Source organism: Leiobunum rupestre, chromosome 11, assembly GCF_980474605.1.
Source record: "Leiobunum rupestre chromosome 11, qqLeiRupe1.1.hap1, whole genome shotgun sequence".
NCBI lineage: Eukaryota > Metazoa > Arthropoda > Arachnida > Opiliones > Sclerosomatidae > Leiobunum > Leiobunum rupestre.
Genome location: NC_143394.1, coordinates 33805826 through 33828395, shown reverse-complemented (window position 1 = coordinate 33828395; position 22570 = coordinate 33805826). Strand labels below are relative to the sequence as shown.

General features: G+C 37.6%; 2 protein-coding genes across 2 annotated transcripts; one reads left to right on the top strand and one right to left on the bottom strand.

Annotated features, from left to right (window-relative positions):
- The first annotated feature begins 16933 nt into the window (after positions 1-16933).
- sigmar (Tumor necrosis factor alpha-induced protein 8-like protein sigmar) lies at positions 16934-18525 on the top strand. Its single transcript, XM_090163380.1, has 3 exons — positions 16934-17087; positions 17159-17355; positions 17419-18525. Coding segments are annotated over exons 1-3 (564 nt in total). The 5' UTR covers positions 16934-17086; the 3' UTR covers positions 17785-18525.
- On the bottom strand, positions 18467-22563 carry LOC149922337 (fanconi-associated nuclease 1-like). Its single transcript, XM_090163379.1, has 13 exons — positions 21896-22563; positions 21683-21829; positions 21412-21616; positions 21214-21351; positions 20922-21152; positions 20639-20861; positions 20388-20576; positions 20168-20327; positions 19905-20104; positions 19042-19137; positions 18843-18971; positions 18674-18779; positions 18467-18574 (listed from the first exon to the last, which is right to left on the bottom strand). The coding sequence occupies exons 1-13, from the start codon at positions 22449-22451 to the stop codon at positions 18543-18545; spliced, it is 2412 nt and encodes an 803-aa protein (XP_090019505.1). The 5' UTR covers positions 22452-22563; the 3' UTR covers positions 18467-18542.
- Positions 22564-22570: the final 7 nt, after the last annotated feature.

The following is a 22570-nucleotide window of genomic DNA, read 5'->3' as shown; positions in this document are numbered from 1 at the left end:
CAAAACTCGCTAACTTTCAATACGGGAAAGAATACCGAAAAATAATACGGGCGAAAAGCAAAACTCGCTAACTTTCAATGCGGGAAAGAGTACCGAAAAATAATACGGTAAAGAACACAGGCGAAAAGCAAAACTCGCTAACTTTCAATGCGTGAAAGAATACCGAAAAATAATACGTTAAAGAACACAGGCGAAAAGCAAAACTCGCTCACTTTCAATGCGCGAAAGAATACCGAAAAATAATACGGGCGAAAAGCAAAACTCGCTCACTTTCAATGCGCGAAAGAATACCGAAAAATAATACGGGCGAAAAGCAAAACTCGCTCACTTTCAATGCGCGAAAGAATACCGAAAAATAATACGGTAAAGAATACGGGCGAAAAGCAAAACTCGCTAACTTTCAATGCGGGAAAGAGTACCGAAAAATAATACGGTAAAGAACACAGGCGAAAAGCAAAACTCGCTAACTTTCAATGCGGGAAAGAATACCGAAAAATAATATAGGGCGAAAAGCAAAACTCGCTAACTTTCAATACGGGAAAGAGTACCGAAAAATAATACGGTAAAGAACACAGGCGAAAAGCAAAACTCGCTCACTTTCAATGCGCGAAAGAATACCGAAAAATAATACGGGCGAAAAGCAAAACTCGCTCACTTTCAATGCGCGAAAGAATACCGAAAAATAATACGGGCGAAAAGCAAAACTCGCTCACTTTCAATGCGCGAAAGAATACCGAAAAATAATACGGGCGAAAAGCAAAACTCGCTCACTTTCAATGCGCGAAAGAATACCGAAAAATAATACGGGCGAAAAGCAAAACTCGCTCACTTTCAATGCGCGAAAGAATACCGAAAAATAATACGGGCGAAAAGCAAAACTCGCTCACTTTCAATGCGCGAAAGAATACCGAAAAATAATACGGGCGAAAAGCAAAACTCGCTCACTTTCAATGCGCGAAAGAATACCGAAAAATAATACGGGCGAAAAGCAAAACTCGCTCACTTTCAATGCGCGAAAGAATACCGAAAAATAATACGGGCGAAAAGCAAAACTCGCTCACTTTCAATGCGCGAAAGAATACCAAAAAATAATACGGGCGAAAAGCAAAACTCGCTCACTTTCAATGCGCGAAAGAATACCGAAAAATAATACGGGCGAAAAGCAAAACTCGCTCACTTTCAATGCGCGAAAGAATACCGAAAAATAATACGGGCGAAAAGCAAAACTCGCTCACTTTCAATGCGCGAAAGAATACCGAAAAATAATACGGGCGAAAAGCAAAACTCGCTCACTTTCAATGCGCGAAAGAATACCAAAAAATAATACGGGCGAAAAGCAAAACTCGCTCACTTTCAATGCGCGAAAGAATACCGAAAAATAATACGGGCGAAAAGCAAAACTCGCTCACTTTCAATGCGCGAAAGAATACCGAAAAATAATACGGGCGAAAAGCAAAACTCGCTCACTTTCAATGCGCGAAAGAATACCGAAAAATAATACGGGCGAAAAGCAAAACTCGCTCACTTTCAATGCGCGAAAGAATACCAAAAAATAATACGGGCGAAAAGCAAAACTCGCTCACTTTCAATGCGCGAAAGAATACCGAAAAATAATACGGGCAAAAAGCAAAACTCGCTCACTTTCAATGCGCGAAAGAATACCGAAAAATAATACGGTAAAGAATACGGGCGAAAAGCAAAACTCGCTAACTTTCAATACGGGAAAGAGTACCGAAAAATAATACGGTAAAGAACACAGGCGAAAAGCAAAACTCGCTCATTTTCAATGCGCGAAAGAATACCGAAAAATAATACGGGCGAAAAGCAAAACTCGCTCACTTTCAATGCGCGAAAGAATACCGAAAAATAATACGGGCGAAAAGCAAAACTCGCTCACTTTCAATGCGCGAAAGAATACCGAAAAATAATACGGGCGAAAAGCAAAACTCGCTCACTTTCAATGCGCGAAAGAATACCGAAAAATAATACGGGCGAAAAGCAAAACTCGCTCACTTTCAATGCGCGAAAGAATACCGAAAAATAATACGGGCGAAAAGCAAAACTCGCTCACTTTCAATGCGCGAAAGAATACCGAAAAATAATACGGGCGAAAAGCAAAACTCGCTCACTTTCAATGCGCGAAAGAATACCGAAAAATAATACGGGCGAAAAGCAAAACTCGCTCACTTTCAATGCGCGAAAGAATACCAAAAAATAATACGGGTGAAAAGCAAAACTCGCTCACTTTCAATGCGCGAAAGAATACCGAAAAATAATACGGGCGAAAAGCAAAACTCGCTCACTTTCAATGCGCGAAAGAATACCGAAAAATAATACGGGCGAAAAGCAAAACTCGCTCACTTTCAATGCGCGAAAGAATACCGAAAAATAATACGGGCGAAAAGCAAAACTCGCTCACTTTCAATGCGCGAAAGAATACCAAAAAATAATACGGGCGAAAAGCAAAACTCGCTCACTTTCAATGCGCGAAAGAATACCGAAAAATAATACGGGCGAAAAGCAAAACTCGCTCACTTTCAATGCGCGAAAGAATACCGAAAAATAATACGGGCGAAAAGCAAAACTCGCTAACTTTCAATGCGGGAAAGAGTACCGAAAAATAATACGGGCGAAAAGCAAAACTCGCTAACTTTCAATACGGGAAAGAATACCGAAAAATAATACGGGCGAAAAGCAAAACTCGCTAACTTTCAATACGGGAAAGAATACCGAAAAATAATACGGGTGAAAAGCAAAACTCGCTAACTTTCAATACGGGAAAGAGTACCGAAAAATAATACGGGCGAAAGCAAAACTCGCTAACTTTCAATACGGGAAAGAGTACCGAAAAATAATACGGGCGAAAGCAAAACTCGCTAACTTTCAATACGGGAAAGAATACCGAAAAATAATACGGGTGAAAAACAAAACTCGCTAACTTTCAATACGGGAAAGAGTACCGAAAAATAATACGGGCGAAAGCAAAACTCGCTAACTTTCAATACGGGGAAGAATACCGAAAAATAATACGGGCGAAAAGCAAAACTCGCTAACTTTCAATGCGGGAAAGAGTACCGAAAAATAATACGGTAAAGAACACAGGCGAAAAGCAAAACTCGCTAACTTTCAATGCGTGAAAGAATACCGAAAAATAATACGTTAAAGAACACAGGCGAAAAGCAAAACTCGCTCACTTTCAATGCGCGAAAGAATACCGAAAAATAATACGGGCGAAAAGCAAATCTCGCTCACTTTCAATGCGCGAAAGAATACCGAAAAATAATACGGGCGAAAAGCAAAACTCGCTCACTTTCAATGCGCGAAAGAATACCGAAAAATAATACGGTAAAGAATACGGGCGAAAAGCAAAACTCGCTAACTTTCAATGCGGGAAAGAGTACCGAAAAATAATACGGTAAAGAACACAGGCGAAAAGCAAAACTCGCTAACTTTCAAAGCGGGAAAGAATACCGAAAAATAATATAGGGCGAAAAGCAAAACTCGCTAACTTTCAATACGGGAAAGAGTACCGAAAAATAATACGGTAAAGAACACAGGCGAAAAGCAAAACTCGCTCACTTTCAATGCGCGAAAGAATACCGAAAAATAATACGGGCGAAAAGCAAAACTCGCTCACTTTCAATGCGCGAAAGAATACCGAAAAATAATACGGGCGAAAAGCAAAACTCGCTCACTTTCAATGCGCGAAAGAATACCGAAAAATAATACGGGCGAAAAGCAAAACTCGCTCACTTTCAATGCGCGAAAGAATACCAAAAAATAATACGGGAGAAAAGCAAAACTCGCTCACTTTCAATGCGCGAAAGAATACCGAAAAATAATACGGGCGAAAAGCAAAACTCGCTCACTTTCAATGCGCGAAAGAATACCGAAAAATAATACGGGCGAAAAGCAAAACTCGCTCACTTTCAATGCGCGAAAGAATACCGAAAAATAATACGGGCGAAAAGCAAAACTCGCTCACTTTCAATGCGCGAAAGAATACCGAAAAATAATACGGGCGAAAAGCAAAACTCGCTCACTTTCAATGCGCGAAAGAATACCGAAAAATAATACGGGCGAAAAGCAAAACTCGCTCACTTTCAATGCGCGAAAGAATACCAAAAAATAATACGGGCGAAAAGCAAAACTCGCTCACTTTCAATGCGCGAAAGAATACCGAAAAATAATACGGGCGAAAAGCAAAACTCGCTCACTTTCAATGCGCGAAAGAATACCGAAAAATAATACGGGCGAAAAGCAAAACTCGCTCACTTTCAATGCGCGAAAGAATACCGAAAAATAATACGGGCGAAAAGCAAAACTCGCTCACTTTCAATGCGCGAAAGAATACCAAAAAATAATACGGGCGAAAAGCAAAACTCGCTCACTTTCAATGCGCGAAAGAATACCGAAAAATAATACGGGCGAAAAGCAAAACTCGCTCACTTTCAATGCGCGAAAGAATACCGAAAAATAATACGGGCGAAAAGCAAAACTCGCTCACTTTCAATGCGCGAAAGAATACCGAAAAATAATACGGGCGAAAAGCAAAACTCGCTCACTTTCAATGCGCGAAAGAATACCGAAAAATAATACGGTAAAGAATACGGGCGAAAAGCAAAACTCGCTAACTTTCAATACGGGAAAGAGTACCGAAAAATAATACGGTAAAGAACACAGGCGAAAAGCAAAACTCGCTCACTTTCAATGCGCGAAAGAATACCGAAAAATAATACGGGCGAAAAGCAAAACTCGCTCACTTTCAATGCGCGAAAGAATACCGAAAAATAATACGGGCGAAAAGCAAAACTCGCTCACTTTCAATGCGCGAAAGAATACCGAAAAATAATACGGGCGAAAAGCAAAACTCGCTCACTTTCAATGCGCGAAAGAATACCGAAAAATAATACGGGCGAAAAGCAAAACTCGCTCACTTTCAATGCGCGAAAGAATACCGAAAAATAATACGGGCGAAAAGCAAAACTCGCTCACTTTCAATGCGCGAAAGAATACCGAAAAATAATACGGGCGAAAAGCAAAACTCGCTCACTTTCAATGCGGGAAAGAATACCGAAGAATAATATAGGGCGAAAAGCAAAACTCGCTAACTTTCAATACGGGAAAGAGTACCGAAAAATAATACGGTAAAGAACACAGGCGAAAAGCAAAACTCGCTCACTTTCAATGCGCGAAAGAATACCGAAAAATAATACGGGCGAAAAGCAAAACTCGCTCACTTTCAATGCGCGAAAGAATACCGAAAAATAATACGGGCGAAAAGCAAAACTCGCTCACTTTCAATGCGCGAAAGAATACCGAAAAATAATACGGGCGAAAAGCAAAACTCGCTCACTTTCAATGCGCGAAAGAATACCAAAAAATAATACGGGCGAAAAGCAAAACTCGCTCACTTTCAATGCGCGAAAGAATACCGAAAAATAATACGGGCGAAAAGCAAAACTCGCTCACTTTCAATGCGCGAAAGAATATCGAAAAATAATACGGGCGAAAAGCAAAACTCGCTCACTTTCAATGCGCGAAAGAATACCGAAAAATAATACGGGCGAAAAGCAAAACTCGCTCACTTTCAATGCGCGAAAGAATACCGAAAAATAATACGGGCGAAAAGCAAAACTCGCTCACTTTCAATGCGCGAAAGAATACCGAAAAATAATACGGGCGAAAAGCAAAACTCGCTCACTTTCAATGCGCGAAAGAATACCAAAAAATAATACGGGCGAAAAGCAAAACTCGCTCACTTTCAATGCGCGAAAGAATACCGAAAAATAATACGGGCGAAAAGCAAAACTCGCTCACTTTCAATGCGCGAAAGAATACCGAAAAATAATACGGGCGAAAAGCAAAACTCGCTCACTTTCAATGCGCGAAAGAATACCGAAAAATAATACGGGCGAAAAGCAAAACTCGCTCACTTTCAATGCGCGAAAGAATACCGAAAAATAATACGGGCGAAAAGCAAAACTCGCTCACTTTCAATGCGCGAAAGAATACCGAAAAATAATACGGGCGAAAAGCAAAACTCGCTCACTTTCAATGCGCGAAAGAATACCGAAAAATAATACGGGCGAAAAGCAAAACTCGCTCACTTTCAATGCGCGAAAGAATACCGAAAAATAATACGGGCTAAAAGCAAAACTCGCTCACTTTCAATGCGCGAAAGAATACCGAAAAATAATACGGGCGAAAAGCAAAACTCGCTCACTTTCAATGCGCGAAAGAATACCGAAAAATAATACGGGCGAAAAGCAAAACTCGCTCACTTTCAATGCGCGAAAGAATACCGAAAAATAATACGGGCGAAAAGCAAAACTCGCTCACTTTCAATGCGGGAAAGAATACCGAAGAATAATATAGGGCGAAAAGCAAAACTCGCTAACTTTCAATACGGGAAAGAGTACCGAAAAATAATACGGTAAAGAACACAGGCGAAAAGCAAAACTCGCTCACTTTCAATGCGCGAAAGAATACCGAAAAATAATACGGGCGAAAAGCAAAACTCGCTCACTTTCAATGCGCGAAAGAATACCGAAAAATAATACGGGCGAAAAGCAAAACTCGCTCACTTTCAATGCGCGAAAGAATACCGAAAAATAATACGGGCGAAAAGCAAAACTCGCTCACTTTCAATGCGCGAAAGAATACCGAAAAATAATACGGGCGAAAAGCAAAACTCGCTCACTTTCAATGCGCGAAAGAATACCAAAAAATAATACGGGCGAAAAGCAAAACTCGCTCACTTTCAATGCGCGAAAGAATACCGAAAAATAATACGGGCGAAAAGCAAAACTCGCTCACTTTCAATGCGCGAAAGAATACCGAAAAATAATACGGGCGAAAAGCAAAACTCGCTCACTTTCAATGCGCGAAAGAATACCGAAAAATAATACGGGCGAAAAGCAAAACTCGCTCACTTTCAATGCGCGAAAGAATACCGAAAAATAATACGGGCGAAAAGCAAAACTCGCTCACTTTCAATGCGCGAAAGAATACCGAAAAATAATACGGGCGAAAAGTAAAACTCGCTCACTTTCAATGCGCGAAAGAATACCAAAAAATAATACGGGCGAAAAGCAAAACTCGCTCACTTTCAATGCGCGAAAGAATACCGAAAAATAATACGGGCGAAAAGCAAAACTCGCTCACTTTCAATGCGCGAAAGAATACCGAAAAATAATACGGGCGAAAAGCAAAACTCGCTCACTTTCAATGCGCGAAAGAATACCGAAAAATAATACGGGCGAAAAGCAAAACTCGCTCACTTTCAATGCGCGAAAGAATACCAAAAAATAATACGGGCGAAAAGCAAAACTCGCTCACTTTCAATGCGCGAAAGAATACCGAAAAATAATACGGGCGAAAAGCAAAACTCGCTCACTTTCAATGCGCGAAAGAATACCGAAAAATAATACGGGCGAAAAGCAAAACTCGCTCACTTTCAATGCGCGAAAGAATACCGAAAAATAATACGGGCGAAAAGCAAAACTCGCTCACTTTCAATGCGCGAAAGAATACCAAAAAATAATACGGGCGAAAAGCAAAACTCGCTCACTTTCAATGCGCGAAAGAATACCGAAAAATAATACGGGCGAAAAGCAAAACTCGCTCACTTTCAATGCGCGAAAGAATACCGAAAAATAATACGGTAAAGAATACGGGCGAAAAGCAAAACTCGCTAACTTTCAATACGGGAAAGAGTACCGAAAAATAATACGGTAAAGAACACAGGCGAAAAGCAAAACTCGCTCACTTTCAATGCGCGAAAGAATACCGAAAAATAATACGGGCGAAAAGCAAAACTCGCTCACTTTCAATGCGCGAAAGAATACCGAAAAATAATACGGGCGAAAAGCAAAACTCGCTCACTTTCAATGCGCGAAAGAATACCGAAAAATAATACGGGCGAAAAGCAAAACTCGCTCACTTTCAATGCGGGAAAGAATACCGAAGAATAATATAGGGCGAAAAGCAAAACTCGCTAACTTTCAATACGGGAAAGAGTACCGAAAAATAATACGGTAAAGAACACAGGCGAAAAGCAAAACTCGCTCACTTTCAATGCGCGAAAGAATACCGAAAAATAATACGGGCGAAAAGCAAAACTCGCTCACTTTCAATGCGCGAAAGAATACCGAAAAATAATACGGGCGAAAAGCAAAACTCGCTCACTTTCAATGCGCGAAAGAATACCGAAAAATAATACGGGCGAAAAGCAAAACTCGCTCACTTTCAATGCGCGAAAGAATACCGAAAAATAATACGGGCGAAAAGCAAAACTCGCTCACTTTCAATGCGCGAAAGAATACCAAAAAATAATACGGGCGAAAAGCAAAACTCGCTCACTTTCAATGCGCGAAAGAATACCGAAAAATAATACGGGCGAAAAGCAAAACTCGCTCACTTTCAATGCGCGAAAGAATACCGAAAAATAATACGGGCGAAAAGCAAAACTCGCTCACTTTCAATGCGCGAAAGAATACCGAAAAATAATACGGGCGAAAAGCAAAACTCGCTCACTTTCAATGCGCGAAAGAATACCGAAAAATAATACGGGCGAAAAGCAAAACTCGCTCACTTTCAATGCGCGAAAGAATACCGAAAAATAATACGGGCGAAAAGTAAAACTCGCTCACTTTCAATGCGCGAAAGAATACCAAAAAATAATACGGGCGAAAAGCAAAACTCGCTCACTTTCAATGCGCGAAAGAATACCGAAAAATAATACGGGCGAAAAGCAAAACTCGCTCACTTTCAATGCGCGAAAGAATACCGAAAAATAATACGGGCGAAAAGCAAAACTCGCTCACTTTCAATGCGCGAAAGAATACCGAAAAATAATACGGGCGAAAAGCAAAACTCGCTCACTTTCAATGCGCGAAAGAATACCAAAAAATAATACGGGCGAAAAGCAAAACTCGCTCACTTTCAATGCGCGAAAGAATACCGAAAAATAATACGGGCGAAAAGCAAAACTCGCTCACTTTCAATGCGCGAAAGAATACCGAAAAATAATACGGGCGAAAAGCAAAACTCGCTCACTTTCAATGCGCGAAAGAATACCGAAAAATAATACGGGCGAAAAGCAAAACTCGCTCACTTTCAATGCGCGAAAGAATACCAAAAAATAATACGGGCGAAAAGCAAAACTCGCTCACTTTCAATGCGCGAAAGAATACCGAAAAATAATACGGGCGAAAAGCAAAACTCGCTCACTTTCAATGCGCGAAAGAATACCGAAAAATAATACGGTAAAGAATACGGGCGAAAAGCAAAACTCGCTAACTTTCAATACGGGAAAGAGTACCGAAAAATAATACGGTAAAGAACACAGGCGAAAAGCAAAACTCGCTCACTTTCAATGCGCGAAAGAATACCGAAAAATAATACGGGCGAAAAGCTAAACTCGCTCACTTTCAATGCGCGAAAGAATACCGAAAAATAATACGGGCGAAAAGCAAAACTCGCTCACTTTCAATGCGCGAAAGAATACCGAAAAATAATACGGGCGAAAAGCAAAACTCGCTCACTTTCAATGCGCGAAAGAATACCGAAAAATAATACGGGCGAAAAGCAAAACTCGCTCACTTTCAATGCGCGAAAGAATACCGAAAAATAATACGGGCGAAAAGCAAAACTCGCTCACTTTCAATGCGCGAAAGAATACCGAAAAATAATACGGGCGAAAAGCAAAACTCGCTCACTTTCAATGCGCGAAAGAATACCGAAAAATAATACGGGCGAAAAGCAAAACTCGCTCACTTTCAATGCGCGAAAGAATACCGAAAAATAATACGGGCGAAAAGCAAAACTCGCTCACTTTCAATGCGCGAAAGAATACCGAAAAATAATACGGGCGAAAAGCAAAACTCGCTCACTTTCAATGCGCGAAAGAATACCGAAAAATAATACGGGCGAAAAGCAAAACTCGCTCACTTTCAATGCGCGAAAGAATACCAAAAAATAATACGGGCGAAAAGCAAAACTCGCTCACTTTCAATGCGCGAAAGAATACCGAAAAATAATACGGGCGAAAAGCAAAACTCGCTCACTTTCAATGCGCGAAAGAATACCGAAAAATAATACGGGCGAAAAGCAAAACTCGCTCACTTTCAATGCGCGAAAGAATACCGAAAAATAATACGGGCGAAAAGCAAAACTCGCTCACTTTCAATGCGCGAAAGAATACCAAAAAATAATACGGGCGAAAAGCAAAACTCGCTCACTTTCAATGCGCGAAAGAATACCGAAAAATAATACGGGCGAAAAGCAAAACTCGCTCACTTTCAATGCGCGAAAGAATACCGAAAAATAATACGGGCGAAAAGCAAAACTCGCTCACTTTCAATGCGCGAAAGAATACCAAAAAATAATACGGGCGAAAAGCAAAACTCGCTCACTTTCAATGCGCGAAAGAATACCGAAAAATAATACGGGCGAAAAGCAAAACTCGCTCACTTTCAATGCGCGAAAGAATACCGAAAAATAATACGGGCGAAAAGCAAAACTCGCTCACTTTCAATGCGCGAAAGAATACCGAAAAATAATACGGGCGAAAAGCAAAACTCGCTCACTTTCAATGCGCGAAAGAATACCGAAAAATAATACGGGCGAAAAGCAAAACTCGCTCACTTTCAATGCGCGAAAGAATACCGAAAAATAATACGGGCGAAAAGCAAAACTCGCTCACTTTCAATGCGCGAAAGAATACCGAAAAATAATACGGGCGAAAAGCAAAACTCGCTCACTTTCAATGCGCGAAAGAATACCGAAAAATAATACGGGCGAAAAGCAAAACTCGCTCACTTTCAATGCGCGAAAGAATACCGAAAAATAATACGGGCGAAAAGCAAAACTCGCTCATTTTCAATGCGCGAAAGAATACCGAAAAACAATACGTTAAAGAACACAGGCGAAAAGCAAAACTCGCTCACTTTCAATGCGCGAAAGAATACCGAAAAATAATACGGGCGAAAAGCAAAACTCGCTAACTTTCAATGCGCGAAAGAATACCGAAAAATAATACGGGCGAAAAGCAAAACTCGCTAACTTTCAATGCGCGAAAGAATACCGAAAAATAATATGGTAAAAAATATTTGTTTAGCGGATGCGGGAGGGCGAAAACGAAGAGGGACAACCGGAACGGGTTCAAGAGAGAGCGAGAGACTCGAGAGCGAGGGGGGAGAAAACTGGGGGGCGGTCGTCTACCGCGAATTTCCTTCTCTGTTCTCCGTCTCGTTCTGAGTCCCTTTCTCTTCTCCCCCAAGTGCGGCACACACACATACCCACACACACACACATACCCACTCACACACACAGAATATTGATAGAAGAGAGATCGGACTGTAGTTAGTCTTGTCAGTTTTGCAGCCTTTTTTGAAGATGGGGATTACTATGGCGTTCTTCCAGAGGTCGGGGAATACTCCGGTTGTTAGTGATAAGTTGTAGATGAAATTTAGTACCGGAATGAAAGTGTCGGAGCATCCTTTGACGATGGCGGCTGGTATATGATCTATCCCGAATGATTTTTTAGGTTTTAGTTTTTTGATGGCCTTTTTCACGTCCTCGTCGCTGATGATTAGTTGGCAGAACGGGTTAGTTTTTTTACTTTTAAATGTATAATCGGCACGAGGGTTTTGACCTGGTCCTAGGCTGGTGAATTGAGACTTGAAAAGTTCGTAAAGTGGAGCTGTGTCGGAAACCATGTTGTTATTATCCATTAGTACTATGTTAGAATTGTAAGGCTTAAGTCGGTTATTGCAGTACTCCCAGAGTTTTTTTGGATTGTTTTCTATTTCGGTTTTTAAAGCTTCAGATTGCTTGTTACGGTCACGTTTTAGTAATAGTTGCGCTTTTCCGGATAGTTTTAAATTTTTCCAAGTCATCAATTTTGTTAGTCCTTTTATACTTCTTGCGGTAGTAGTGCTTCCGGTTAAATGTTTTTTTTTTAGTTCGGATGAAAACCAGTCGGGAAATTTCGTCTTCTTGTTGTTCTTAGGGCGTTTGTTATTTATTTTAGGAATTAATTTATTGATGGCGCTGGATGATGCATGATCTAAAAATTTTACCGCTTCGTTAACGTCTGTAATATCTGCTAATGGTGCCCAGTTGTAGTGTTTTAAATAGTTGTATAGGTTGAGATAGTCGCCTTTCTTAAAGTTGAAGTTGTGTGGAGCGTTGTTAGCGTTGCAGTTGAGCGATCGATTAATATTAAAGGTAAACGGGTATAGAATTTCCAGCGGAGGGTGTGGGACGTCGATTGGTAGTAGATTAGTATCGTCTACCTGAACCGAGACGAGATTAGCGCTTGTGATGACTAGGTCGAGGATGTTTCCGCAGATGTTCTTGATGGGGTTAATCTGTAGTAGAGTTAGCGTGTGGATGAGTTCAATCATGGCCTCAGCTTTTGGTTTTACGAGGGAGGTACACATGTCGGGGCTATTATAGGTCCAGTTTACTCTAGGAAGGTTAAAATCGCCTAGAATTAGTATGTCGTGGGAGTAATTTATTAGTAGTTCTTGCAGAGATTCCGGATAGATTAAGAGTTCGTTATTTGGCCTTGTTTGAGCGAAGTAATGGTTGCCGATTAGTAGTTTCTTGGAGTTGGATAGTTGAATTTCGAGCCACACCGTCTCGCCATTAATTTCGAGGTCGGTGCGTCTCACGGCTTTGATGGATTTATTGTATATTATTAGCGTACCCCCCCTGGTCATGTTAGTTGGATCGGCGTACCTGTCTGCTCTCTCGCACACTAGGTTAGATGGGATGAAATCTGTGTTGAAATACGCGCTGTTTAAATTAGTTTCAGTTACACAGACGATATCCAGCTCCTCGTCTAGTAGATTAGTGTACAAGTCATTCAGTTTAGTGCGCAAGCCTCTCACGTTTTGGTATTTAATTTTTATATTGGTGTGCTTCATAAATAGTCTGATGTTAATATCGACGGTGATAGGACTGATTATGGATTTAGTTTTCTTCGTTAATAGACTGGTTAATTTCTGCGAGGCTGGAATTAGAAATTGTCGCGTTAGTATTGTCTTCAGTTGAACACTTGTCAATTATCTGTGAGTGGTGCAGGCGTCCTTTAAATTCCTTGACCAGGATGTTCTGAGGCCAAGTTGAAGGTGTTAGTAATTGAGGGAAGTCGGAGCATCTTGTAGAAATGTAGAATGAAGCGTAGTTGTTAAATTTGGTTTTTAGTCTGTAAATATTCAAGGATCCGAGGTCTGTTTTGCTTTGTATTATTTCTTTGATGTCGTTAGTCGTGGTATCGGGCTTGAATCGAGTGGCGAAAACGGCTGTTTTTTTAGTATTGTTACTTGTTCCGAATGAGGTGCTTGATAGGTTGGGTTGTCTGAATTGCCGATAATGATGTTAGTCCTCAACGGTTTGTGGTGATTAGGTACATTTTTTAGTCCGGGTTTAGTTTTATTATTGCGTTTTCTTGTAACTTCGTACCAGGTCTCTTCCTCTCGTGTTTGAATATTTATAAGATGATCTTTCACTACGGTTTCTGCATTGTCTTCATAGGGTACTTGAGTCTTCCTATTATTAACGGTTTCCAGAAGGGCGTGTGAAATGACGGAGTGATTGGAGTTTATTTGTTCATATAATTTAGATGACTGTTGATGATTTTCTTGGACGGTTTTGTTAATACTTGAAAGGTGCAGTGGGTAATTAGTTGATCGTTGACTTTGGAGGTATGGATTAGATTCGCTTGAGTTTTTTTGTTAATTTCGGAGACAGTTTCCTTTAGGCTGGATAGATCTTCGGGGTTAGAATTGAATAGTTTACTCGTAAGGTTTTGTAGAAGGTTATTTCCCCTTTTTTACCTCTTCCTTGATTGATTCCATGTCTTCGATTTTCATTAGAAGCTTAGTGTTTTGATTGCCTACCAAATGAAGCTCAGATTTGACTAATTCCATTTCAGATAATAGATCAGCAATTGTTTGTCCCAGATGTTCGAGAATAGATGTTTCGTTTCTTGTCTCTGTTTCTCGCTTCTGAAGCTCTGTTATCATATGGAGTAAGGATGAAGGTATATGCTGAGAAAGGACAGGGGTTGAATCTTTTGGCTCCATGATGAATAGTCGTTTGATAATTGTATCTTCACTAGCAGCCACAATAGAGATTTTGTCATTTACTCGCGATGTAGTGACCTGTTCCGAGGACTGCTTTTGTTCGGAAATTTTGCATTCATTTCATGTGTAGTTATTTATCCCGGTGGTTTTGTCGTATATTTTAGGTAAGTCTTTTTTAGATATCCCCAGACATTTTAGGGAGCGAAAGGATTCATGGCACTGAGTGCACGGAATTTTCTTTTGTGCCCCTTTAAAGGGCACATTGCAAATGGGACACGTGTTATGGCTGCCTGACATTATTAATTATTCAAATTTCACGTACAAATGTTAGTTTAAGACTTAAGGTATACTACTTTGAAATGAAAGCCCAAATAGTTACCGGAGAAAAAAGTTTTACGATGAGTGAAATACACGCAAAAAAATTGCTTAAATAAAGCCAACACATATATAAAATCACCCGGAAGTCCGCGACGTAGGGTTTTTCCATTTAAATTTAAAATTAACACTTTCGCATCAAAACAACGCGACACCCAAAGTAAGTAAACAGAGTGTGCCACACCGAAAATTCAAAAATAGCGAAAAAGTTCAAATGTTACGCAATTAGCGGTTTTAATAATTAGCGGTGATAATTGCAGGTCCACTTGATGAAATCGTTGGGCCAGGAACACAGGATACTATTGGATGTTGATGATGACGGTTGAACAGGATTTTTATAGTAAGTATTTTTAACTGGATCTTTTTTATATGGTTATTATTATTTTTGCAGGTACTTGTAGAATTTGAAACCAGGAACGCAGGATACAGCTGCAACAGTCGGGATACTACAGGATCGACTGAACGCAAAAGAAAACGGCTCTATACTGGTAGCGGTCAAGCGATGATAAGACTCTGGATTAATTATTAAGTTTTAAAATTGAATTTAATTTAGTTATAATTGTTCAGATAACGGGAGCGATGTTACCACGACGATATACTACGACATACTAAAGTACGGAAGAAAAAAGAACGGAACAGCGCGAGAAAAAGTCCACGTGACCTCCACACCGAGAAATAGACCAAATTAGGTCAAAAAAGCCGAACTCGCAATAACAAACAATTTTCAAAGTGCTACGCCCATAGATATAGGAAATGTTTATAAAGGTCTAGATAAAATATTTCAAAGGGAGTGAATACGGAGGTGACAGAAACGCGTAATTTCTGCAGGCTATCCTTATAACGCGTTATCTATCGGTAAGAAAGCTCGTGCTATCGTCGCGAGAGCCATTGTCTCCGGCTTGAAAACTATACTAAAAGTCACCAACAGATGGTGTCTAAAGACTACGGCCTGCGGAAAGGTCAAGCACTTAGTACTAAAATGCTAAGAGAGCTCGCGCTCTTGGTCACGTGCCTTCCTCGGTGTCTGCTAGGTGTCAATTCCGTATTTTATGTTAGGCTTAGACGCCCCGAAATTTATCTAGACCTTTATATACATTTCTTATATCTATGGCTACGCCCGTCAATTTCTAGTAATCTAGCCCCCCCCCCCTCCCCCTTTTACCCTAAACTACCAACTTCTTCCATACAATAACAGCCAAATTGTATTTGGAAGTTGCTCGCTATTTCCTAAAAATTACTCCAAAACTAGCGAGTAGTTTTCGCCTTATGTCTCTTGGTATTATAAAGTAATTTCACTTCGTTGTTTTGATTATGGCCGCCATTTTGTGCGGGTTTTTTTCTCAATGCGAAAAAGCATAGATGAAGTCGTGTCACTTGAGACTGAAATCTGTGTAATTCAGTGATTTAAAATTTTTCTACCAAAAAGGCCACCTATAAGCTACAATCGTTATGTAACATCAGTAAATTACGCTCTAGCATATTAAGCCAAAATAGACGCTTCAATGAATCATTCTCAAAGGTAATCGCCAAGAAGTAATATTTCCGAGAGCCAGGACCTGCATGTTTATATAGTACTTTTTAAAATAATGGAAATTTTTCACATTTACGGCAGCAACACGCGTTCCCTTCCTTGCTTTAAACCAGGTAGTTTTTTTTTGACATAATACAGCTTGGGGAAAATACGACGTTCTGTTTTAGGGCTGTGCAAAGTATTTGTCATTATTCGATTTGACCAAATAATTTGGTCATTTTTAGGCTAAACTATTCGCACCGACCAATCGAATTCTAGTTTTTAAAATTCTAGAATACCAAATAGCAAAAGTAGCTACTTTTGCAAAATAGTGAACTTTGAAAAACCGACTACTCTATTTAACAAAATTTAATTTGATTTTGTCGATTTTAATCCAAATTTTCAAATTATTTGGTATTTGCATCAAATTTCTACCGCCAGAGGGCACTAAGTTAGTAAACAAAAAAACCTAGCGTTCTTTTCTGCGCGACGAAACCAATGGTCACGAGTGACTAAGCATACAAAATTCAAACTTGCAAGTTATCTGGACGTTTGTAAATAGGAATGAATTGTATGAGCACAAGATAACTATGAAGTAGTACTGCTTGGACAGTCCCGAACGATACGAAAACCTATTCTCGAGATGGAATAGTCTGCAGGTGGCGCCCGACTTTTCCACTCCAGAATACTTCTCTTCTCCAAGGTTCTGGACTGGCGAAAAGTTTTCACCTAATATTTCATCAAGCACTTATAAACAATAACTTGCGGGTCCTGGCTTTCGTAAATATTACTTCTAGGCGATTTCCTTGGAGGATGATTTATTTAAACACATATTAGGATATTTTTCTTTCAGGAAAAAATAATTAATTATTTCAAAATCAATGAATACTTCTTCTCTCAAGGTTACTAATTATTTGCGTAAATATAATAGTTTTAATGGATTTGGAAATTTTGGAAATTTTATTCGAAAAAAAAATCTAATTTAAACGTCTTGAGAGGAAAAGTCATTTTCGCGAACTGGCATCACTGTCCTAGAGGGAAGAGCCAGCGTTAGCAGACGAAATTTACATATCCACTCACATGCCTTAACTTTCATTTAAAAAGTAAAAATAAAAATATATATTCTATTTAAATTTAAATTACTCTAACTGTATAGCAAATATTTTACTTTCAGTGGCTGATAATTTTACATCTAAAGATATTGGAATGAGAGCTCAAAAGAAACTACTTGGGCGTATGGCAAATAAAAGCATTGCAAAGGTTTTCATTGACGATACATCGGGAAGCTTGTTGGACAATCTGTATCGCTTGGTTAAAAATCAAACTAATAACAAAAAACAAGCAGAGAAGATTGTAAAGAATATAATCAAGGTTGACCAGCGTTTTACTTTAACATATTCCGAGAGGAAATTAAACAAATTTATGTAATTTTAGGTTGTCATAAAAATTGGAATTTTATATCGTAACGACCAATTCAATCAGGACGAACTGCGTATAGCGGAAAATTTTAAGAGAAAATTTCACACAGTAGCCATGACAATCACTAGTTTTTACGAAGTAGAATTTTCCTTTGATCGTAATTTTTTAACTCAATCTGTTAATGAATGCGCTACTTTGTTAAAATGGCTTGTTTGCCGTCACCTTACTGAGAAATCTTTAGGACGAATTGATTTCATTTTTGGTTTTTTCGGTAACTCTGCCTTTTTAGATGACGTATTTAGGCATGATAGTCAACATAAAGAAGTTATGGGAAGAATTGTGGCTGATATTCACAAATCGATGGAGAGCGGGGCTTTATAATCCATAATTGCCATTTTATTATAACTTTTATACCATTGAACTAGCTTATTGCATAATTTTTAAGCCCGTTACTGCTATTAAGTAGTTTATATACATGGACCTAAAAAAGCATTTTACGCCTTTCAGCATTTTCGTAAAATAGAATTATTCCAAAAAGTAAAGAAAATAATTAAAGGTATTTTTTTACGAGGGTCTCGAAATGGGGCTATATTTTAATATTGTTCTATCAAATGGGTCTTAAAATTAGAGCAGTTTCTTAAGTATTACTTAAAAAAAGACTTCCATCTTAATATTTAAATTACCTGTATACGCAATAACGTTCTTAATAATAGGGTCCAAGTTTAAAAGGTAAAAAAAATACTGTGATACCCGTTCAGTTTTAAAAAGTTTATTTTCTTGTCATTTGCTTGTTGATCTCAAATTTTCTATCCAATGTTAAATCTTGTCAAACACCAGGGTTGATTTAAACGAAGTTGATACATGAACTGGCTTTGTTTAAATTGTAAAGAAAAAACCCTTAACCGTAAAACTGTTAGAAAAAAAGTAGTTTTTGCTGACTACCAAAGAATTTACTGTTTATATCATACTTTCTTCCGTCCTCGCGTGAATAAAACAATATTGCCAAACATGATTGAATTTTAAAGCTTAAGTGCCTGATAGTTGCCAAATGTTAGGCAATTAAAATGCAATAAAATCATTCCTTAAATGTATATAAATTTTTTAATAAAACTTTTGGCCATTTTTCACATTATAAAATATCACTCTTTCTTTAATTTTTTGGCTCCAATTGCTTCAAAAAGAAAAATAAATTAGAAAATTTTTAAAATAATTGTCAGCTCATGATAACCAAATATTTGGTTGACACATTCTGAGATAAGTGTTTAAATACCTTCCACGTGACAAACTTCGGCTTGAACTCCATTTTTAATTAAATAATCCAGCCAAAGAATTTGTTTCGTAGATAATCTATCCCCTGGTCCTTTAACTTCCACAATCTTCAACATAAAATTTTTAATTAAACTACTGTTTAAATAAAATTATTTTAATCATTTTCCAACCTTAAATTTTTTTGTTAGCGTATTCCAAACAACTAAGTCTGGGAATCCACTTCTATTTTCACGAAAATCTTTCGCAAATCTCTCACAAATTTTTGACAATATACCTCCTGGAATGCACTTTAAAAGCCCCTAATATAAAATATATTTGAATTAAAATTTATCACTCTCCTTTTTTTCCCAAATAATATCGTAAACAAACCAAAAGCTGATTAACTCCGCTGAAATTATCCCAACTAACCAATGACGCTGTGGAGAAGTTAGTTTCCCAAGTTGTCTTTATAATTTCATTCAAGTCCTTAAAGTCATTGCCATTGAAATAAAAATTGATATTATTACCACAAATATATCGCTTATTGAGTGAAGTATCCATCTAGATTTTAGAAACTAAATATTTACTTTCACAGCCAGTGATTTTCCTGCAAAATTATGGATTTTATACACAGAATCAACGCTCATACTTTACCATAGGTATTTCTCCACTTGACAATGTAAAACGTAAAAATTACACTTTGTAAAGAATGTATTTATTTAAAAACCATATTTTTTCCTATATTATAGAATTTTTCCTCACATTGTTTTATCTTCAGAAACATTTTTAAAAATCAGAGGAAGCCAGGTAAATGTTAGGGATGCACCGATATATCAGACTATTTTTTTAATATCGGTATCGGCCAATATCGGCTTCGCTTAAACCGATATTGGACAATACCAATATTAGAAAAATATTAACTAATGATAAAATTTTATTTCATTGGCCGTGCCACGTACGCCAGACTTCAGAAGCTAGATCAGACCTATTTTTAGACGGGGTTACGAGTATAAACCAATAAAAAACAACGATGTTTGATTTGCGATAGAAAATATGTATCATTTAAAATGAAAATAGATATTCGGATATGCTCTTGAAAAATTAGAATAAAATGGTATGACAGTGTACTATTGGTGCATCCCTAGTAAATGTTTCAAACGAAAATAAGAAGATGGATACTTCTCACTAAGATTTTATATTATATACTTCTGTTAGTAGGAAGTATTTAAAAAAAAAATATTTTAAATGTATACCTCAGTTTCAGAATTGGTAATTAACGTTAATTTGCAATCTATCTCTTCTCTTCGCCTTTCATAGAAAGTAGGGTAATTTAAATCCAATGGATGTGTTTGGTACGCACTTTGAAACACATCTGGAATGCTGATCTCGTAAAGAATATCCCAAAATAATAAAGAAAATAGAGAAATGAAAGTAGAGCCTTCACCATGCAAACCTATAATAATTTAAAAATCTTAATTTCTGTCTTAAGATATGGCGAGGATAATGAAAGATCTACCTTCGTTAAATCCATTTTGTTTATAATGATTAATGGCCAATTCTTCAACAGACATCATAACTGTGTCTTCTTCATTAGTAGAATCCACAAAATTTTGGGATATAAAGTACGTTTTATGGCCTGGAATGTTTCTCGGGAAAAGACGACCTTGTATCGTTACCTGGTATTTAAAAAACAAATCATTTTGAAAAAATTTAAAACTAATTCTCACTTTTCTAACCTTAGGTGCTTCAATAATGTCCAATGGGGGTAGAGGGTCTACAGTTATTCCTTTCTTTTTCAATTTTGACTCTTTTAAGTCTTTTTTAGTTAAATTTTGTATCAATTTTTGTCCTCTATTATGCAGATTGTAATAATAGCTCATTTTAACATATTCATCTTTCAAAGCTCGCTTTATTACTTCCAAAGACTAAAAAAAAAAACACTATTGAGATGAAAAAAAAAAAACTATGGGAAGTATTAATGCATCACCTTTTCAGACTGTTTCAAATGTTGATGATAATTTAAAGACAGACGATCCCACCAATCTCCCCTTTTATTCAGGCAAAACTCCTTTTGAACTAATAACATTTCAAGTTGTTCAACCGCACCATCGTAATTCTTCAACCTTTGAAGTATTTCAACACCGTAGCAAAGACATCTTATGTAAACATGATGCGCCGTAAATTTTCTCATAAAATCGGGAATGGTTAGTCTAAAAATTTCACAATTTATTACAAACTCACAGTTTCTTTTTAAGTTTATTAATATTCACCTGTTATCAAGCATTTCTTTTAATAAAAGAAACTCTGATTTAGCTTTGGTATAGCTTTCAAATGCTCCATTAAAATCTTTTGCCTCAATAAAACTGAGTATTTCATTCTCTAGTTGTTTAGCGCTTTCAAATTGAAGAAAACTTTCTCTATCAGGGAATATTTCTGTAGATCTGACGATTTTGTACGGAGCAAACTTGAGTTTTCCTTGATTGACCATTAAAAGTGTAAGTCTGAAGTATTTTGATTAAAATTAGTATCGAAATATTTGGAAGATGGACGTTGTAGTTTTACAATTGTTGTTGCTGCCCACCACTAGCGTCGTTTTCATCTTCAGTCATTGTGGGGAGAGAATATAACATCAAAAGCCGTGAGAAAACCTTTCGAGGTTCAAGCTTAAGTATATAGCACTTATCTATTGTACTTTTAAGACTGAAAAATATGATACATTAAATATTAAATTTGAAAGAAAACAAAAAAAATAATAATTACATTTTCATGAGTCTGTCTTCCAATGAAGTAGAATGTTTGAAGAGGGACGAAGAAGACTTATGTTGTTGACAGTGTTTGGAAATGGCTTCTTTTATCTCCTTTTTCCCCTTCAGTGATGAGCTGAAATTTAGGTTCTTAGCAATCTGTTTCAATTCAGGTTGAAAGAGGAGGTTGGTAGCCTCACTAATTTCCTTCAGCTCCGAGACTAGTTAATTTAAATTAAGAGCTTATCAATAACAATATTATTTTAAAATGTGTATATTTTCCTTACTGGAATCTAAAAAGCCATAATGAGCAAGAGAACTGAGTATATTTTCTGGGCTAGACTTTCCACATATTTCAGGATAAACTATTTTGCTTAATCTCAGCCACTTGAGTTTACGTTGAAAAAGACGAATATAAAGCTTTTGCTCTAGTTCTAAAATAACTAAATGCTTTAAAATGCACTCCACATTATGATTGAAAAATCTATAATATAACTTACCAGATAATTTGAAGAACTTGTCTACCACATCTCTATCTTCATCATTAATTATAAGAGAGTAGTTATCATCCAATAACACTGCATGTATTATTTCAAGAAAATTTTTGAAGTAATAAAAACTATGGCTAGCGATTTCATTTTCTACATTAACTGTTATACTTTCTTGCAAACATTCCTTAACGACTTTAGGCCGAGGCTCATTATTTTCAGGCGATGGAAAATTAGTTTTATCAGTATCAGAAATTTCTACATCTCCGTTACCTTCCTTTTCAACTTTCTCATAATCACTTTTACTATACGTTTCGCTTTCATAGACAATTTCAATTTCACTATCATTGCCAGTAGACTGTTTGACATTCTTTCTACTCAAACGATGGTATCTCGTTTTTTTCACACGCTGATGATCTGAAGAAATCTCATTGTTGAGAGTTGCATTTAGTTTTGCTTTTCCAAAAAAAGACAAGATACTGGATTGCTTTTCTCCAGAAGCATTAGATGACAAAGGCTTATTAGAACTAGTTCTTTTAACACCTCTACTTGCTTTTAAAATTGACATTTTGATAAAATTTAAGTTGTAAACACTTAAAAATCGACATTTAATATAAATGTCATTAAAAACTTCATAAATTTGTATGCAAGAGATAAGTCACACGACTAATTAACAAGAGTGACATA